The 20,933-nt window shown below is 41.4% G+C and overlaps 1 protein-coding gene across 3 annotated transcripts in view; it reads left to right on the forward strand.

Annotated features, from left to right (window-relative positions):
• Positions 1-20,688, forward strand: part of TTC39B (tetratricopeptide repeat domain 39B) — a 108,959-nt gene extending 88,271 nt beyond the window's left edge. For 2 of the 3 annotated variants that reach the window (XM_058672919.1, XM_058672920.1), the window contains exons 11-20: positions 177-285; positions 775-842; positions 931-990; positions 2,385-2,546; positions 3,507-3,598; positions 5,516-5,642; positions 8,968-9,076; positions 15,286-15,403; positions 16,684-16,800; positions 18,980-19,207. In XM_058672919.1, the coding sequence (XP_058528902.1) occupies positions 177-285; positions 775-842; positions 931-990; positions 2,385-2,546; positions 3,507-3,598; positions 5,516-5,642; positions 8,968-9,076; positions 15,286-15,403; positions 16,684-16,800; positions 18,980-19,187 (1,170 nt within the window). In that variant the 3' untranslated portion in view covers positions 19,188-19,207. Of the gene's footprint in view, positions 1-176; positions 286-774; positions 843-930; positions 991-2,384; positions 2,547-3,506; positions 3,599-5,515; positions 5,643-8,967; positions 9,077-15,285; positions 15,404-16,683; positions 16,801-18,979; positions 19,208-20,461 lie in introns of those variants that run through there. The other variant, XM_058672921.1, reaches the window with a different exon arrangement.
• Positions 20,689-20,933: the final 245 nt, after the last annotated feature.

A 20,933-nucleotide genomic window follows, 5' to 3' on the forward strand; every position in this document is an offset into this window, starting at 1 on the left:
AGAGAAATAAAAATAAACCTGTTAAAAAATATGAACTTTGTTTCTGGTTAGGCATTAGTTATATTGTAACCTCTTAAAATAAACCCCACCTTCTGGAGGATGATATGTGAATGAGCATGTTTGAGATTCTTTTTGGCCTTGCTCGTCTCTTCTTAAAACGCGCTGAATTCCCACAGGAGTTGGGCCTCCTGCAGTTGAGGGAAGGTGCCTCAGGAAGAAGTATGCGGTCCCCATTGTGCTGTCTGACCATCCTTGCTTTTCATACTTACATCTCCCTCATACTCGGTAAGATCTGCATTGTTTTACACTTCATGGGAAGTTGGTTTTCCTTCACCTAAACAAGGGGGAATTAAAACAAAAATCACACTTATCATAAGGTCATTTGACATAGTTCCTGTCATTGAGTACCTTTTAATTTGCTTTCAACTGAAATTTCTGTAAAACAGTTGACATTCATGTTAGATTTCCTCTTTTACGGTAAATTGAATTTTTGGCAATGGAAGTTAATTTTGCTGTTAAAATGGAAAAAAAATCCCATTAGAAAGCTAGGGCAGCTACCTGCATTCTTAAGCATTTGTCTGTCCTAGAGCTTTCTGGAAAAGCCCCGAAGTCTAGGTGAGATTTGCCTCTATTTTCTCAGTTGTGGGAAACTGTGGTGTTAGTTCTCATCTTTTCTGGGGGTAGGTCTGAGCGAGATGCTAGTGCCCTCTGAGGTGTTAGCTGTGAGGATGCCTCACGTGCAAGAGGACTGAGGCGCTTGCTCTTCATTTCCAGGTACAGGAGAGGTGAATGTTGTGGAAGCAGAGCGTCTCCTTGCACCCTTCCTGAAGCAGTTTCCAGATGTATGCCTCGCGTTGCCAGCGTACGTTTCATCCGCAGCCACTCAGCCCGCGTGGATGCTGAGCGGCGTATCTTTTCCTTTCTCCACAGGGCTCACTCATGTTGTTTTATCATGCCCGAATTGAGCTGCTGAAGGGGAATGTTGAAGAGGTAATGTGTCTGCTGGCAGTGCCTGGGGGGAGTTGGCTGTGTGGTGGACGTGAGCCACACGCTCTTTTGACACATGTAAATTCAGCTACATGGACTAAACAAAAGTGGAAAGTAGTGTCTTTAGAAAGTCAACGTTTTAATTTGCATAGAATACTGAATGTTTTCTGTACGTAACATATAACATATATGAGGCATTTCAGGGCTGAGTATCCAAAGCAATAGTGTGTGCTATGCAAGGAATTTTCAGAAAACTTTGTCCTATCAATTTCTGCTTTCCACATCAATTTGGAATCTAGACCTATAGGAGATGCAACCCCACTGTACTACCCATGGGTGCCTCATGAAAGGAGATTATTAAGTTCTACTTCCTTGAAGTAGAAGACAAAGGAGGTGCCTTCTGTTGTAACTATACTCACAATTTCCTTCCACACAAATGAAAAAAAGAAACCACATGTTTTTCTGCAAATTTTTTTTGCTGTTTTCAAAACATCTTGGATCTCTCTCCAGGTCAGTATGTTTAAGTTTTTTTCATTACTTTTTTATGACTGGATTTTGTTTTATGGGACAAATATAGTCTACTTATTAAAGTAGTCCACTGTTGGTGCAGCCCTTATAGAAACAGTGCTTTTGTAAGTATCAGTGTGTGTAGTGCAAAGGTATATTGCCATATGTAACAAATCCTGACCATTTGAATTTCTGGGTCAAAAGATGTTTGCCTTTTAACACATTCAAGCCAGGTTGCTGTCCTTATTTCAGAGTGTTCCAACTTAAATTCCCGTGAAGATGTGAGACTATTTCTTCCTAATTCTGTTGGCCAAATCTGGATATTATTGCTGGCTGAAAAATGACCGTTTAATTTTAAAATTGAACAGTTAACAAATTTTTCATATTTATGCTTGTCATTTATGTATCTGTTCCTTTTCTTGCCATATATACATATATATATGTATTTTTTTTTTTACCAATTTTATCACTTAGGTTATTTAAAAGGCTTTTATAAAATTGTGTGATGAAGGGTTAATTAATCTGGTATCAGTTGGGTAGGTTGCAGGATTTTTTTTCTAGTCTGTCCAGTGCTTATATCTTCAAGTTTTTTTTCCCCAGTGTTATTTGGAACATTACTATTGTCAGCTTTTGCTTTAAGGATTCATAGCTTACTTGGAGAGAACTGCCCCCTCCAACATTAGGAAGTGCCAAGGATGCCCCACAAAGTTAAATAAAGAGGCAGCTCTGGTTGTACCATTTCATCTAAGGAAAGGAACATGTTGTCATATTGAATGATTTAAAAAGATAATTTTATTCTTTGAGTACAAAGTATTTTATGTATTTTTTCATTAGGTTATTATCTCCTTGTCTAATATCTGGATGATCAGCTTTATGCAATTGACTTATAGGCACAAGAGATATTTCGAAAATGCATTTCAGTTCAAGAAGAGTGGAAACAGTTTCACCATCTCTGTTACTGGGAGCTGATGTGGATTAATGTATTTCTACAAAACTGGATGCAGGCATATTACTATTCAGACCTGCTTTGCAAAGAGAGTAAATGGTCCAAGGTAAAGTACAATACTTTCAACAAGGTCATCTGCCTGTCTCCTGATGGCCAGTGTGGTTTTCATGTGGACTGGTTTTTCAGTAGCATCCCTTTCACACTGTTTCTCAAGGTAGAGATCCCCAAAGAGAAGAAAGTTGCATCAGATGTGCTTGTAGGCATGTTTCTCAGGATTGTATGCTTTCAGAACTATCCAGGGTCAGGTGTGGTGGCCTAGTGTCTGGAGTCCTTGCCTTGGGCATGCCAGGATCCAATGTGTGCGCTGGTGCTAATTCCAGCAGCTCCATTTCCCATCCAACTCCTTGCTTGTGGTCTGGGAAAGCAGTCGAGACTGGCCCAAAGCCTTGGGACCCTGTGCCTGTGTGGGAGACCTGGAGGAAGTTCCTGGCTCCTGGTTTCAGATCAGCGCAGCACCAGCCATTGTGGTCCCTTGGGGAGTGAATCGTCGGACAGAAGATCTTCTTCTCTGTCTCTCCTCCTCTCTGTATATTTGACTTTGCAATAAAAATAAATAGATCTTTTTAAAAAAGAACTATCCAAAGAGTTTTTTTCAACAAGGAAGCTTTAACTGCAAAGATAAACCACATGTGTATCGATGTACATGTATGAACAATTGTATAATACTGTTGTTCGGATCATTTTTTGTATACTTTCCAATACCCCTGCTGATTGGTATTTCTGAGATAATCAAAAGTAGTTTGGAGTCATTTGTGAAAAGTTGGAATGAATAAAATAATGATCTTTGATTCAGTATGTTACATTTTCAGTCATGAATTACATAGCTATAAGGAAAATGATCAAAATTAATTGAGAACTGATTGTCTCATTTAGAATAGGCAATCTAAGACTTCATTTCGTTTGATTTCTTTGATGCCTGTTGATTGTTTATCTGGAAGATTTGTAGATCATTTAATGTTTGTCAAGGGACATTCTATAGCAAGTGTCTTTTCTTCTTTTTCTAAAGGCAACATATGTGTTCTTGAAAGCAGCAATTTTGAGCATGCTTCCAGAAGAAGATGTAGTGAGCACTAATGAGAATGTGGTGGCTTTGTTCCGGTGAGTGAGACATAATCCCTCTAGCAAAGACCCTGACATAAAAGGGAACACCAATTCTTATTTTCCTGCTTTAGTACTTAGTGTTGTCCTGTGCTTTGCTTTTGTATTTCTTTAGGTCTGCTCCTTATTCCATGTGGGCACTCTTAGTACAGTCAGGGTCAGTCCGTCATCTTTCTAGGAGGGTTTTGCATGCTCATATGACTGGGGGATTTGAGAACACATAGTTTTATTTATGTCTTGGAGGAAGGATTGTGTTTTTAGGGCTTTCCTACCACACTTTGAACACAGTTTCTAAACATGTAAGATTACTAAAATATGCTATTTATGTGAATTAAGGGCATTTTGTGATCTGCTAAATATAAATCATATAACAGTATAATGTATACTTGGCTATTAATACTATGTTCAGGATTCTGACAAACTGTATTATGAAGTAACCTGTTTAACACTATTTTTTTTAAAAAAAGATTTATATATTAGAAAGAGTAACAGGAAGGGAGGAAGGGATGAGAGAGAATTCGCCTCTGTTTCATTGCTCAAATGCAACAGCTGAAGCCAGGAGCCTCCAGTCTCCTATGTGGTGGTAGGAGCCCAAGCACTTGTGTCGTGCTTTGTTGCTTTCCCAGATCATTAGCATGGAGCTGGACTGAAAGTGGTCACATGAGCTGGTGCCCATATGGGATGCTGGAGTTGCAGGGGGCATTTTAGTTTGTTATGCCGCTGCTCTGGTCACTTTATATATATATCACACACACATATATAACATATATAATATATATATATAACACACACACACATATATGTTAGCTAGTGCATATATTACAAAATGTCAAGGAGAACTATCTTAGTTCAGGCTGCAGACTATGGGGCTTAAAGAGCAGAAGTGTGCTTTTCACTGACCTGCAGTCTGGGAAGTCACAGATCAAGGTGCCTGTGTGAGGACCCACTTGGTTTACAGATGGCTGGTCTCTTGTTTCCATGCTTGGTGGAGAGCAGAGAAAGAAGGAGCAGGCTCTCTTCAAAGGCTCACTAATCCCTGCCATGACATTCTCCTCTCATGACCCGTTACCACCTCCCAGGAGCTCTGCTTCCTACTGCCATCGCATATATTTGGGTTTCAGCACATGGATTTTGGGAGAACACCAACCATGCCAGGAAATAATCCGGCATTAGCTGTATCTGTGGTGTTTTATTTTCTTTCAAATTATTCTTTCTGTCAGTGGTACAACTGGATATTTCCTCAAAGCTTTTTCTCAGCAGCGTGTTGTTGCATTTATAAAATTACTCCTCAAGAAGGGAGTAGGAGCATGCAGCCTGTTTCTCCATCCTTGCCTCAGTGTTGTGTGCCTGCGAATTCTGAGTTGGGATTCCTTAGCTCTTTGACAGGAAGTTTGTGAACACAGCAGTGCTTGTCATCAGCCGATCCTTTCCAAACTCATCTGTGTTTGGGAAATGTTTTTTTCAACCGTTTTGCTAATTTTGAGCCCCATTATTTAATGAGTCCGTGTCATGCATGCAAATAGGAACAGGAGATGTAGCTGTTTGCCCTCTGCCCAGTCTTTTGTCTGGATACTCATAAGGTAAACACACACACTGGACACTTGTCCACTTCCAGAAGTTGCCTAGATTGACTGGGCTGGGTTTGGTAGATTAACGCCATTAGCTGAGTAGCATGGAAATGAGTATGTGTCCATCAGTGGTTCCCAGACTTGAGTGTGATCACGCACGTCCACAAGGCTTATCCTTCCCATGTGGCTGGGCCCCACCCTTGGACTGCCTGATCCCTGAGGAAGGGCCTGGGTATCCACATTTTCAGCAGGTTCTAGGTGCTGCTGATAAGCAGGGCCTGGCCTAACAACCACAGGCTTAACAAACAGGGTTTTTAACACCGGTTCTCGGGGCTGGGGTTCTTCCCAGGCAGGTGGAAGGCCTGAAGCAGAGAATTGCTGGGAAGTCTCTGCCCACTGAGAAGTTCGCCGTGAGGAAGGCTCGGCGTTACTCCCCCTCGCTGCCTGCACCTGTGAAGCTCGTCTTGCCTGCCTTGGTATCTGCTTTCATTTCATTTACTTTCCAGAAATCAGTTGTATCTGCACAGCAGCAGGAAGCATATTTAACTTTGCTTATAGAGTTTAACATAGTTCAAAACCATTATGTTTTCTAAAGAGAATGTTTATAAATTAACAAATGGTGACAGATCATAGCAGATGTTTTTGGACTAGTTTGTGTGTCCCAGGTGTTAGTATAAGGGCTGTTTAAAAGTATATTGTTTGAAAAAAAAAAAAAAAATATATATATATAGTTTGACTCTTGCAAGGACCGTGCGTGTAGTTAGTCTTGTTAGGCTACTTAGATGGGGATAGTTTTGCAGATCAGGAAATGGAGGCAAAGAGGTGAAATGGATTGCATTTCACTGGACTTGGACTCTAACATGAGCCGTGTGTGTAATTTTACCTTTTCTGTTAGCCATATTAACAAAAGAAAACAAATTAATTTTAAGAATATGCTTTAATGCAGTCCACACAAAATTTTGTCATTTCAACATACAACAGATAAAATTTTATGCACGAACTGTTTAGCATTCCCTTTTAAAATTAAAAAAAATGTTATTTATTTGAATGAGTTACCGAAAGAGAAGGAGAGAGGGCGAGACCTTCTATCTGCTGGTTTACTTCCCAAATGACCAGAGCCTGGGGCTGAGCCTGTCAAAACTGGGGCCAGGAGCTCCCTGCTGGGTCTCCCAAGCACTCAGATCATTTTCCACTGCCTTCTTAGACTTAGTAACAGGGAGCTGGTTTGCCACAGCACTGGACCCAGCATTCTTTTTATGGTGCTAATTGTTGGAAAACTAGTGGTTTTTTTTTTCATGCTTCCAGGGCACCTTGGTGAGGGCTGACCCGTTTTCAGCGCTCAGGAGCCCCAGGTAGCCAGGGCCTGCTGTACTCCAGTTGAAGTTAACACTTTGAGCATTGTATCATTTAGCTGAGGCTTCTGAGAAAGAGGGAGTTTCAGTTTTAACTCTCTTAATAAGGCTTTGTTCAGAAATCCTTAATATATCAGGTTATGTAGCTCTGTTAGGGCTTTAAATTTTGACATTGAAAGTAAGCGTAACAGAGCTAGCTGATCAGTATAAGCAAAGATCTGCAGTCCTCTTGGGGGAACCCTTGGTTTTTTTCCCCTTAATTTCAGAGTTTATTTAATGCACTCTGCCAGTTAAGTTTGTTCTAGGTTTTACTGTTATCAACACACAATAATGAATGTATTTTTTTAACATACGAATTTAATTCTCTGGGAAGGATTTTTGGAAGTGAAATTCATAGTTGAAGGGTATATACAGTTAGTATTTTCATCAGACTTGACAATTTTTCATGAGAAAAGCTGTACTGGTGTCATTTTTTACCAACAGTACTTTACTATTTCAATTCGCATTTCCTTGTTGGTGTATTTACTCATTTTTTAAATTCTTTTGTGAATCATTCATCCCACCTCCTAACTTTAAAATGGGTTGTGTGTTGGGCCCGGCACGATGGCTCAATCAGCTAATCCTCTACCTCCAAGCACAGGGATCCCATGTGAGCACTGGTTCATGTCCCAGCACCTTTTCATGCTCCATTTTCCATCCAGCTCCCTGCCTATGGCCTGGGAAAGCAGCAGAGTGGCCCAAATCCTTTGAACCCTGAACATCCATGTGGGAGATCCGGAAAAGGTTCCTGGCTTCAGATCGGGTTGGCTCCAACCATTGTGGCTATTTGGGGAGTGAAACAGCAGATAGATTTTAAAAAATAAATAATTAAAATGGGTTGTATGTGTTTTCTTTTGCCTTTTGACTTACAGCAAGTCCTTATATATTCAATAAGAAAGAAGGGAAAAAACAAAAACAAAACAAAACAAAAAACGCAAAAAACATAGTCTTGACAGGTTTTAGGAGCTAGGGTGCAACCCGCACCTGGGCCCAGGTGTTCCCTTCTTATCACAAATGACCCCAGACATCACTAGTTTCAGACAAACCTCTCTATAATCAAGGCCCAGAAAACTGGATTACGGGAATGATCAGACATCTCCTCTCCGGGCTAACGTGAGAACCTGCTGTTGCCTTACATGTTGCTGTTTTGGCTCCACTCCTGACTCAACTTTTGTCAAGTGATTTGAACTGGGAAGACTTTCCCTCTGACTCAACACAACTCTCCTGAGTTCCTTCTCTGCCCTAATACTTCCGTACTAGTGAGTGCATAACTCATGCTATGACAGTTAAGAATCCTAAGGAAAGTTAATTCTCTATCCTTGTTTAGGTGAATAGGTGTTGAATAAATGGAAAATGCGTTTTGAACTGATGATGTGTGTATGTAGTATGTTTGTACGTATGTAGTGTTTTTAGAACCAATCGATTAAAAACACCCCATTAGTTACTGAGTTGAGCTGTTACTCTTTAGTGATAAAGTAGCAGCTAAAATGAAAGGCCGAGTTCCGTGATTCTGGTTTTCAGTGCCACGAATGTCATTTACTGTCACGCTACCTAAACTTGTCCTCCACATTTCCACTGCTTCCCTGTTACGTGGTTTTTCAAGAAGTATCTTCAGCTGTTTTTAAAAATTCATTCATTTCCAAGAAGATAGTAAACACCCTTCAAATTTCATATCCTTCAAAATATGAACTGTACTATCAGGAACATTAGAAAAATATTTTCAAGCAAAAACACATTTGCTTTTGGTCCAAAAAAAAAAAATTCTCATCTGTTAGCCCATTAAATATAATCTGCAATGAGAAATCATTAGTTTACATTTTCAGGAGCTGTCATTCAGCCATATGGCCTTGCAGAGAATGTGTTTTCTGCATATTGGATTGCATTGCTGGACTGACACATGTTTTTAATGGTATAAAAGAACCTGAGCCCAGTAAGCTATTCCAATGTTCATTTCCAGTAATATTCTTGGAAGCATTTTATGTAAATAACTGGCAGGAATTTTAAAATATTTCCCTTTACTTAAAAGTAACATCATAATTTTACATTAAACAGATTTATTCCTAGTACCAGTTTAAAATATTTATTTATGTATCTGTAGTCTGTCTTCCAAAAGAATTGAACAGCAGTAGATTCTTAAGAACGATTTGTTAAATGAATGGATACATGACTTCTTCAGTTAAAACCTAGCATGCTGAGTGTCCTGGATGACTTCATGGTGTAAGACGCAAAGTAGAGTGAGAGAAAGGGGAACTGTGCTGCTAAACTCCAAATGAAGAACATCAGGGAAAAGGACCTCTAAGTGTTGTCCTGAGATCCGTGGCAACTGGGGCAAAACACACAAACATGGTTTTGTGGTCCTAAGACATTGAACGACGTTGCAGACTGTGAATGGTTTTTCATTCTCTATTAGGAAATGATGTATGTCTGGAACGGGTTTTCAATCGTGGGCAAAAGAAAAGACCTTTCCGAGAATCTGTTGATAACTGTCGAAAAGGCCGAGGCGGCACTACAAAATGAAAGTGAGTATGAGAATCAGGTGCCTGGTAATATCCCTGTCTTGTTCTGTTTCCTCTCTCCTAGCTTCTCGCTGTGTGCACCTGCCCATGTTGATTTGTGGGCATCCTAGAGATAAAAAAAACATGCTTGGCACTATCTGGGCAATTACAGTGAACAAGCAGTGAGGAGTTACAAAGCCTTCCTTGCAGATGGACCTTGTAAACCTTGGGATGGTCACAGATATGATTCCATTTCTATGATGCACTCAGTGCAGGGAAAGTCCATCAGTGTGCTAAGTACATACTGGTTGCCAGGTGGCAGGGGTGTGTGTGACAGCTAAAGAATACCACAGTTTGGTTGGAGAAGATGGAAGAATGTTCTAAAATTGATTGTGGTGATGGTTGCGGAACTCTGAAATTGAAAAATAATTGCATTGTGTGCTTATATTGGATTTTTTTGATCAACAAAACAGAATGATCTTCCTTCTGGTTTTAGTTTGCCATGACTTTTTCTTTATACCCTTATAGCTTTCCTGCAGACACAGGTAGTTTTTTCACCTGCTCTGGAGTCAGGAGCCAGGGCTGGGAATGCAGTGCAGGTTCTCCACAGTGCAAGGTGGGCCTCTTCACTGTTTGGCCAAAGGCCTGTGCTTAGCTGTCCTTAGAAACAACCAGTGTTGTAGCAGAGATATCCAGCTGTTTTGATAGCCTTTGTCCTATTTCTTATCAATACCAAGTCAGTTAGGTAGTAGCCCAAGATAATGATTTTATCTTTTGGGATGTCCAAATCAGAGAAGGAAGGTGAAAACTCCTCCCATGCCAGATAGAGCAAGGGATGTGGAAACTTGGAAATGCTGTTCAAGGAATGTAGGTTCACTCACTCCCTGTTGACTAGCACACAATGAGCACTCGCACGCTCTGGCTGCATACTCAGTGTCCTTCCCACATGGGGACCCGGTGGTTGGCTATGGCTCCAATAGTAAGCACTTCTGTTATCTGTAGCTTCGTGATCAAGCTGCAGTGTTGATGAGATTTCTGTTTAGTTGTTTTTTCCAAACACAGCATTACAATTCTTAGTGTAGGTTGAAAAGTGATCACACAAATTTTTGCTACTGTGACACAGTTACAGAGTGTTTAATGTATTCCACCCCAGGTTTATTCTTTTTATAGTTACAGCTTTTTATAGTTACATTCTTTTTATATTTACCAGTCTTTTATTTTTCATTTAGTAGATCATGAAAGGTTTTGAATGTTGTTAAATAATAGCAGTTGTAAATGTTAAAGTCTTCTGATTCATAGCATCTCCTAGAGTTAATGCGTCATAATTTAATTTACTGTTTCAGTATTGCTGGGCATTGAAGCTGCTATCCCTGTTCAAAATAATTGGGGCTTTAAAATTCCAACTATTGGAGAAGAAATGGGAAAGGATGAAAGCTGCGTTAGAGGAATTACCTATTAGTGAGGCCAAGGTTTCAGACTTGATAGAATCTGTAGAACCCAGAGAAGAATGCCATTCTGACGACAGCCTCTCTTCTGCAGCCCCCAGCCCCCTGGAGCCATCTTGCAAGTACATGGGGGCAGTCACAGGGAGAGAGGGCAAGGGAATATTCTGCTCCTCTGTGGACAAGCACGCTGCTCTCTCTCTTTTTTTTTAAAAAGATTTATTCATTTTATTACAGCCAGATATACACAGAGGAGGAGAGACAGAGAGGAAGATCTTCCGTCCGATGATTCACTCCCCAAGTAAGCTGCAACAGATGGTGCGCGCCGATCCGATGCCAGGAACCTGGAACCTCCTCTGGGTCTCCCACACGCAGGTGCAGTGTCCCAATACATTGGGCCGTCCTCAACTGCTTTCCCAGGCCACAGCAGGGAGCTGGATGGGAAGTGGAGCTGCTGGGATTAGAACCGGCGCCCATATGGGATCCCGGGGCTTTCAAGGCGAGGACTTTTAGCCACTAGGCCACGCCGCTGGGCCCCACGCTGCTCTCTTATAAAGAACCAAGGCATTCATTCTTTTTCTGCTTGCTCTCCCTGCCACAGCAAAGTTAGAAGACATCAGCCCCTCACTGAGCTGGAGCTTGGGTTGGAGACCCAAAACATTAGAAATATTCATTACCATGGACTAAGGATTCCCTTAGAATTCTGGAAGCTGGGGGAAATAAGCAGATTAGAAGGTTGCAATACTGGGCTGAACAAAGAGGAATTGGAGGTAGGATGGCACTTGGCGCTGAGCGGTTGAGCTGCCCGTTGGGATGCCCACATCCCATCTCAGAGGCCCCAGGCTCATGTCCTGGCTCTGCCCTCCATTTCATCTTCTTAGTAAATAACACCCCAGGGGACTGCAGGTAATGAGTGCAGGACGTGGGTCCCTACCAGCCACGTGGGAGATCTGGACCGAGTTCCCAGCTCTTGGCCTTCATGCATTTGCAGAGTGAGTCAGCAGATGGGAGTTCTCTGTTTCTTAAGAGGAATAATTGAAGGAAAGAGGAGTTGGAAGTTTGTTCTGCTCTACTGAGGACCCAGGAACATGTGTTTAAGCACAGAAACAGGTGTGCTCTGTGGGCATTTCGGATTTCGACATGTTCCTCTACAGCTTCCAGATTTAGCAGACTTGCTAGATGGTTTTTATCAGGTTAGAGCAGTAAGCTGGCTCAAAAGGGGACCCAGGCCTTTTGCGTATCCCCAAGTTGTACAACCTGCAGGAAGCGTCATTGGGTTTTCTTTTGAGCAAGCCCCCCTTTACATTCCAATTAAAAATGGCCCTCTGTTGTTCAGACAAAAGTGCTTGCGTATTTGTCAAACCAAGCCTGTCAAATGCCACTGTTGTTCAGAAAACCGTCGAGGAGCGGCTTCCATGGTAACTTCTGGAGATACTGAATACAGATCGGACACGCTACGCAGATGGACAGGCAGACGCCCCAGATTCAGAATCCTGCCTGTAAGGGTTCTCCTTCTGGGTAGAAGGATTGGTTTCTTTCTTTTTTTTTTTTTTTTTAATTTATTTTATTTTTATTGGAAAGCTAGATATACAGAGAGGAAGAGAAACAGAGAGGGAGATCTTCCATCTGTTGGTTCACTCCCCAAGTAGCCACAACAGATGGTGATGAGCCAGTCCAAAGCCAGGAACCAAGAGTCTCTTCCATGTCTCCCACACGGGTACAGGGTCCTAAGGTGTTGGGCCATCTTCAACTGCTTTCCCAGGCCACAAACAGGGAGATGGATGAGAAGCGGGGCTGCCGGGATTAGAACCGGTGCTCATAAGGGATCCTGACACATGCAAGGCAAGTACTTCAGCTGCTAGGCTACCACACTGGGCTCAGGACTTATATTTTATGAAGAAACTTCTTTCCCTTGCCAGTCCTACCTGAGCAGCTAGAGTCTTTTGGTGTGGTCCTTTAGAAAGGGCAAAACAAATCCATAGTTGGAACTTGGAGTGGTTACATCACCTTCCACTCCCAAAACTGAAAATTGAATGTTCTTCCAGCCTTGGCAAATGTGTGTAAAGTGAAAGATGGTAGAGGATATAACCAATCTTCCATGGTGGTGGCACTCTGGCCCTGATTATTGAAGGCCAGTCACTGATTCGAAAGGCAGAACTCAGAAGTATTAATTCTAATAGTGTTTCTGTTGAAATGTAACAATTCAGTGTGTAGGCAGACATTTCTTCAGCAATTCCATTTGTTCCTTGCAGCAGATTTTTTTTTTAAGATTTGTGTATTTTATTGGAAAGGCAGATTTACAAAGAGAAGGAGAGAGAGAAAGATCTTCTATCTGCTGGTTCACTCACCAAGTGGCTACACCAGCTGGAAGCTGAGTCAGTCTGAGGCCAGGAGCCAGGAGCTTCTTCCAAGTCTCCCACGTGGGTTCAGGGTTCCAAGACTTTAAGACATCCTCTGTTGCTTTCCCAGGCCATAAGAAGGAATTGGATGGGAAGTGGAGGAGCCAGGATGTGAACTGGTACCGAAATGCGCTGTCAGTTCTTATAGGTGGAGGATTAGCCAATTGAGCCATCATGCCAGCCCCACTTGGAATAAATTTTCTTAATTAAATTAGATAGGCTAATCAAAGTTACATAAAAGTGAAAATGTTACCAACTTTCTAACTCCATTTTCAGGTTTTTTTGAATTGTTATATTCCAGTTAGCATCTGAAGAGTTAAGTTATTGTTTGTAATTTGGGCATCAAACTTCTTTTTCCTCCAGCCATCGTTTTATTAACAAGTTAAGCAGGTCTTTTGTGATGAGAGTGTAGTTCAGTAGTTATACCATGCTATCTTTTCTACTGCGAGATGGAGACCGTGTGTCCTGATGTTCATCATGAACTCATTCCTGAGGCTGAGGATCATGACAGAGCCTGCATATTTTCAGGGAGAATAGTCACCTGACAGTGTTCTGTGGCCTGAGAATGTGATAGTTTTGCTTCTAAGGCTTTTGTGGGGATGTAGTACTTTTGAACTTATTTGCCACAATCCCACCTCAAGATCTATGTAAGATTTAAGTGTGGAGGCTGGCTTTTTGGTTTAACCAATCTGGCTGCTGCTTGTGGTGCTGGTGTCTTGTATAGATACTGGTTCAAATCCTAGATGCTCCCCTTCTATCCAGCTTTTCCACCTGGGAAAGCAGCAGAGCATGACTCGAGTATTCAGGCCCCTATACTCAAATGGGAGACCTGGGAGAAGCTTCTGGCTAGTGGCTCCTGGAGCCCTGCTTGTTTGGGCCATTTGAGGAATGAGGCAGAAGATGAGAGAGATCTCACTTTCTGTGTCTGTTTCTGTCTTCCTCCCCCCTACCCTATAACTGTGACTTTCAAATGAATACAAAATAAATCTAAAAAAAAGTCTGGCTTTGTTAGTAATTTAACTTTCCATGGTTTTATGTCTGTTTCTCGTTAAAGTCATCATTCAGTAAGCAGCAGAATGTTGTCATAACAAACTGTCAATAGCATGCTACCAAGAACTCAGTAGAAAGCAGAAAAATGGTAAGAAAAATTATCATCCATCATGGACCTCAAAGGCCCGGAAAGACTATGCTTCTTGAATGTGCATTGCAGCAAATATCCACACTAACAAGCACAGATAAAGGGGTGTGGGTGGTGCAGAAAAATGGTCCTGCATAAATAATAGAGATGGTATTAGGTGACTTCTGGATGAATGATTTATCAGAACTTGAAAGCTTAAAGATGTATATACACTGTTTTCAGTACCTATAAGGAACATGATCCCCCCTGCGTCCAGCTGGCTGAGTAGCATTGTTCACATCTCCTTGATGAGCAGCTTACCACCTGAAACAGATCGTGTCAACAATGACTTCCAGTTCTGTACAGAACGCAGGAAGATTTCAACACAAGGGACTCCTGGGATCTCTGAATTCTCTGTGCTGTCCTCCCAGCCTGGAATGCATAAATTATCATTCAGTCTTGGAGTGATGTCTAAGGTGCATCTGTCTTGCCAAAACAAATTGCAAAGTGGCCAGTGTGGGGTGGCTACCTTTGTCCGCGAGATGTCCCTCTCCTGTTGGGGCTCCTTCTGTTTCATCTGCATTTGCCTCAGGCTGTCAAAGGTGAAGAGCTGTTTTCAGAAGACAGGAAGTGAGGAAGGCAAATCCTTCCCATTACCCTCCAGCAGTTAGAAGAGTGGCGAGGGGGCAGGGCAGACTTAGGGCCTCTCATGTATTTCAGGACTATTTTGTCTAATTTTATGACTTAATTCCCCCCTCAAAAGAACATAACCTGGGAGAATTGATGAGTTGTAAACATAATGACCTGGAGAGGGTATTTTACTTTCTGAATTTTTAATGGGTACAAGGCCATCTGCTTCTCCATATGGAGCTCTTGTCCTCGCCTGCTTTGAAGCCAACATAGTTAGGAGCCAAAACAACAGGAGGAGGCAGCCTCCTTATGCCTCATGGCTTTATCTTTTATAGAATTAATAGAGCTCTCTATTTAAGTTCTCCTTTCCCATTGCTGAGTTTTAGCTCACAAAGCTGAACGTGACCCCCTGAAATTCTTTTTAAGTGAGCAAAGTGAACCCCTTAATAAACTGGTGTACAAATGAGCTGATGAATTCAGTGTCCTTTAAACAACACATTTGTACTGTATTGTGTGTACAGAGACAGAAAAAACAATGCTCAAAGAGGCTTCCTTATTTTTCAGGGATTGCTATGAAGCCTCATGGATGCTAGTTTTTCCTCTCCGTTAGGATTTTTGAAAGAGTTTTTCTGTTGTGTCTTTAAGGCGCCAGCGAATACTCTGTGGACGATGAGTGCTTGGTACAGTTATTGAAAGGATGCTGCCTCAAGAACTTACAGCGGCCTATGCAGGCGGAACTGTGTTTCAGCCACATCCTGGCAAGGTAAGAGGGAGCTGTAAAGTCAAGCTGAGCACAGTGGGGAAGGTGTGAGAAGAGGAGGCAACACGTCTCTGTCTCTTGCTGCTGACCTTTGACCCGGCTGTTACCAGAAAGAGGATCTGCTAGCTCCCTTGTTCTTCATGAACTAGAGTGTGGTCTGAGTGAAACACAGCCCTCTTTGTTTCCACTTACCATTTAAGGACATCCCACGAAAGCTGACTTTATAGTCCCACCATTAACTGTCTTTCCAGACTCTGGCAGTGATAATCTTTTTTTCTTTCTTTCTTTTTTTTTTTTTTTTACAATTCAGATTTTTTTCATTTGATTTTAAAGGCAGAGAGACAGAGACAAATACAGATATTTTTGTTCATAGGTTGGCTCCCAAGATTCCCACAATAGCCGGGGCTGCAGCAGGCCAAAGCCAGGAGCCTGGATCTCCATTGGGGTCTCCCTTGTGAATAGCAGACACCCTAGTTCTTGAGTTGCAATGCTGCCTCCTGGGTACCTAGGAGTACTAGCCATGGAGTGACTAGGGGTGGGAGTATTGTGGCACAGCGGGGTACGCTGCTGCTTAGGATGCCTGCAGCTCCTAATTTGGAATGCCAGTCCAATTCACAGCTACTCTGCTTCCAGTCTAGCTCTCTGTGAATGCACCTGAGAAATGATGATGGCTCAAGTCTTGAGTTCCTGCTACCGTCATGTGAGAATGTTATGACATGCTGAGTGGCAGAGGGAGATAAGAGGAATGTGGGGAGTGCTGTATTTGCTGCTTCACCCTTCATTTGCTCCCAACAGCTGAGAGTGGCCTGGGACTAAGCTGGGACACAAGAACTGTCAAGGTCTCTCACACGGGTGACAGGAACCCAGCCACTTGAGCCATCATGGTTGTATAAACCCCCTCCCCAGGGTCTGTATTAGCAGGAAATTGGAGTTAGAAAATGAAGATGACCATTGAACGCAATATTCCAATATAGAATGTGAATAACTCCCTGTTAGCCAAACACACACCTTCTGGGTTCATCTTTACAGCTTGATATTCATCTACTTCTGCGAGAATAAACAACCAGCAGTGCTGGATTTATACTTAAAAATAAAACATTAGAATACATTAAAACACTGTGTAGTTTACTGGGTTCCGTGGCTGTACAGTGGTGGCTTTTCTCTGATAACAGACTGACTGATGCACCTGCTTTCTGAGGCATAGGGGAGGATGTATGTGCCAAAAATAATGACATATGTCGTAGTCTGTTAAGACTTCATTGTGTTTTGTTTGCTTCTTTTAGTGAAAAACTCCTGAAGTATGACCACTACCTGGTGCCCTTCACTATGTTTGAGTCAGCATTTTTGTATAAAAACCAAGGGGAAATTGACAAGGCCATCAAAGTTCTAGAAAATGCAAGGTAAGTAATAAAGGCAGCTTTTCCTCAATTGCCATGACATCAGGAATGTCGATACCATTAGAACAACAGAAACATTATATACTTTAAATGACCAAATTGGTGCTAAGTTAGTTACTTTTGCATACTTATTCTTGGTTTATACTTTTGACTTTGGCAGTATATTTCCAACCCTCTTAATGCCTCACCCTGTGATTATTGACAAATGTGATTGTAGGCATCCATGTGAAAGATTCCTAACACGTGGTCTTCCATGTTAGGACTCAGCAAATGTTTGATGTAATGATCAGTAATGATAGAGTGTAAGATCTCCTTTGGACTGCTCAGTGACATCAAAAGTAGCCTTTGAATATACATGGACGGGTCTAGATTTGGCCCTTGTGGCATAACTTGACCTCACGTGTATTCAACCACATCTGTTTCCTTGAAAGGTTGCTGATCCTTATAATGCTTTTTGATACTTCCCCGAATCTCGCCCTGTCTTCCTGTCTGAAGGCTTCAGAATACTTTTACTATTTCCGATAGAGAATGGCTCTTAGATGGGTGATAATGTTTCCCTTAGCTAAGGCGCACACGCACACACACACACACACATACACACACGGCCCTGTGATCTGTTTGCCTTCATTTGGTGGAGAAAGAATGCCCGAGTAATACTAAGTTATAAATAGTTCAGTGGTTTGTCTATATTTTTCACTCATTCTAGTTCAGCATACGTAAGGAGTCTTTAGAAAGTCCAGGGAAATGTATGTTATGGGAAAACTATGCCTAGATTTCACATTTGTTTCACTAAGATAAATGTATCTTTAAATTAACTGTTTCCATGGCCTTTGAGAAAGTCCTCTTGTACCCATTGAATATCTGCTGTGTCCCATACGATAATCAAGGTTGTAGAGAGGCACCTGCAATCTCAACAGTGAGTCTACTGTCTTAACTGCAGGGAGATGTTAAACAAGAAAAATCTCAGTGTTATGTGTTTTTGTTGAGATTTACAATGTGATGCATAATTGATTCTGAATGATTTTCAAGAGGAGGTGGCACTGTAGTTGAGATGTACACAGTTAAAGCTAGTTTTGAGGGGCTGCCAGTATGGCATAGAAGATAAGGTACTGGTTTGTGCCCTCGCTGCTCCAATTCTGATCCAACTAATGGCCTGGGAAAAGCAGCAGAGGGTAGTCCTAGTATTTGTACCCATGCTACCCATATGGGAGACCAGATGAAGCTCTGGCTCCTGGCTTCGGCTTGACCCAGCCCTGGTCCACTTTGGCCACCTGGGGAGTGAACTCACACATAGCAGAGCCTTCTCTCGCTCAACTCTGACTTTAAAATAAGTAATAAATACATTCGTAAAAAATAAAGGTAGTTTTGGGAAAAATAGCCACTGGAAGTCACCAGAAGCCAGAACTAGGGAATCTGTAGGTGATGGGGTTCCACCACTGGGTTGATGATCATGCTTTTCATTGACATAGAAAATATAATAATTTAAGGAAGAGAAAGGAAATTTTCTTTTGGACCATGATATTTTGAGACATCTAGTATGTATCCTATGTGAAGATAATAAATTAACAGTCAAAAATACGTGCATGGAGTTCAGTAGTAAGATTTAGAATGAACACATCAACGTCAAAGTCACCAGCACTAGAGCCAGTGAGACTTGAGATCGTTTTGAGAAAGTTACGTGGCTGGTGGAAGCTCTAACACAGTGCCTGGGTTATACTGCCCTTGCTGAGATTAAAAAAAAAAAAAGATGAAGAATGTTAAGATCCTCTTGATAAGATCATGTGAGTTAGGAAGTCACCCTAGAAAGGCAGCTGAACAGAATGTTTCGTGAAGAAAAGAGGTCAGTTAGGAGGGCAGCAGCTGCTCTTCAGCAAGTTGGGACACGTTCCTGCTCAAGCCAGTCACTAGGGATTTTGACAAGTGAGCTGAGAAGGCAAAATGGAGTCAGCTACATTAGATGACTCTTTGAATATGTTTACTGCAAATAGAGTATAGTGGGAAGCTTCAGGGGCATGATGAAGTCCAGAGGGCATCCTTAAAATTAAAAAAAGATAAGTACATGACTGTAGAGTCAGTAGATGTGTATGAGGATGACTAGTATTTAATATCTGTATGCCTTCATATTAAGCTATTAGAAAGTTACACACTGTTAATACTACTGTTCCATGTATTCATTATATAGACAAATTCACGTCCTTCTTAGGCAGTGCACAGTAAGACAAATTGATAATGATGAATGTAAATGGCAAGTGTCTACAGCTGAGCAGCAGCCAGACATCACCACTAAGTCGAGAGGGTGCTGGTCTTGCAAATACTTTTCCCAGGACTGTCAGCTATCTGAAGTTTTCTTTAGGTATGAGAGAACTTCCGAACGGTTCATGGAGAATTGAACTGAAAATATAAGATTATGTAGGTGCAAAAATTCTGATACCTGTTCATAATAATTTCATATGCATTTTAAATTAAACTTGTAAAATTATCTATTTACTTATTTAATGTGTCGGAGAGAGAGAGAGAGAGACACACACACCCATATACTGGTTCACTTACCAATTGCCTACAATGGCTAGATTTGAGTCAGGCTGAACCTGGGAGCTGGAAGTCCAATCCAAGTCTTCCATGTGAGTGTCAGGGCCCAATTACTTGAGTCCGCCCTTGCATCCCCAAGCTCTGGGATGCAGAATACAGATGTCTCAACAGATGGTTTAAGCATAGGTCAAACACCTGCCCCGCTCCTCACTCCTGTATGAACCTTGGTTTTGTTGAAAAAAAAATCATTCATAAATTTCTTTCCTTTTTGTTTTGCACTCAAGCTTATCTCTCATCTCCATTATCCATGAACTTTTTGAAGTACTCTCATACTGGGAGCTTTGCAGATTTGCCTCTTTTGGTTGCCAGACATTTAGAAAATACTCGGTTAATTCTTTGGTAACCTCCAGTAAGGTGTTGACATTAGTTTACAAATAATACATCTTCCTGGTTACCAGTAAGTAGCCCTTAGAAAGGTGTAGATGAACAGCTATAGAAAAGCATGTAAGTCCTAACAAAGAGGTTATAGGGCCACTTCAGACCAACATACTACTAAATTTTGCATATTGTTAATGATTCTAATCACGTGAACATTAATGCCCTAAGTTGGGTTCTTATAATCTTGGGTTTCTGTGGTCCATTCTGATATTTCCTAATAGGTGTATAAGCATTGGAATGAGAAATTTGGTGTCTTTAGTAATCCTGTTTTCTTTCATGCATCTGTTTTTGCATTAAGTTTCCAATGCATTTTTTTTAAACTGATTGGCTGTGTTCACCATGTTTTTATGAGCCTTCCTTAAAACTTTCCAATTTCAAGAAACCCAAAGGATTAAGTTTGTTAGACCTCCTCATAACCTCCTTGCTGTGCTTGTGAGTGGCTTTGGGATTAAGTAGAACCTTGCAACTCAATATTTGACATTTGGAACACTCCCAAAGGCTTCTGGAAATACAGACTATTGCTGTCTGGTGTCCCCCTCTGCCACTGAACTGGAATCTGCATTTTCCTAAGATCCACTGTTAATGCATGTTAAGATTTGGAAAGTGAATAAGGAGATTAGAGAGGGAGAGGGGGTGTGGTGCTTGGGGATGGGATACAAAGAAATTTTGAGTATAATTTTGTTGTTATTGTTTTCAGAAACAACTACAAGGATTATTCCCTAGAGTCCAGACTGCACTTCAGAATTCAGGCAGCCCTGCATCTTTGGAGGAAGCCTTCCTCAGAACGTGACTGACCAGAACACCAAGGAGGCAGTGTTCCCTCAGTCAGAAGCACTACCTGCTATAGATTAAGATCTTGTATTAAAAAGGAGATGAAATTATGTGACTAAGAGACCCCCCCAAAAAAATAGTTTGTATTTTTGTTGTGAACGTTTTCTGTCACTGAGTGATCCACTTTTGGTCTACATTTTTTTTTTCCTATGAAATGACATTCAGTAGTATCTGGAAAATTGTTAGATATTGCTCTCCAAAAAGGATTTATTAGATTTTAATTGGGAGATAAGGAAATCTCTTAAAAGACCTAAAGGTACAACAACATCTGGTTATACATAATTTTTAACACTGTTTAAGTAGTAATGGCTTATGTGTTGAGTCATTTTCAGACGTAT

The sequence above is a fragment of the Ochotona princeps genome, chromosome 14 (genome assembly GCF_030435755.1).
Source record: "Ochotona princeps isolate mOchPri1 chromosome 14, mOchPri1.hap1, whole genome shotgun sequence".
Classification (NCBI taxonomy): domain Eukaryota; kingdom Metazoa; phylum Chordata; class Mammalia; order Lagomorpha; family Ochotonidae; genus Ochotona; species Ochotona princeps.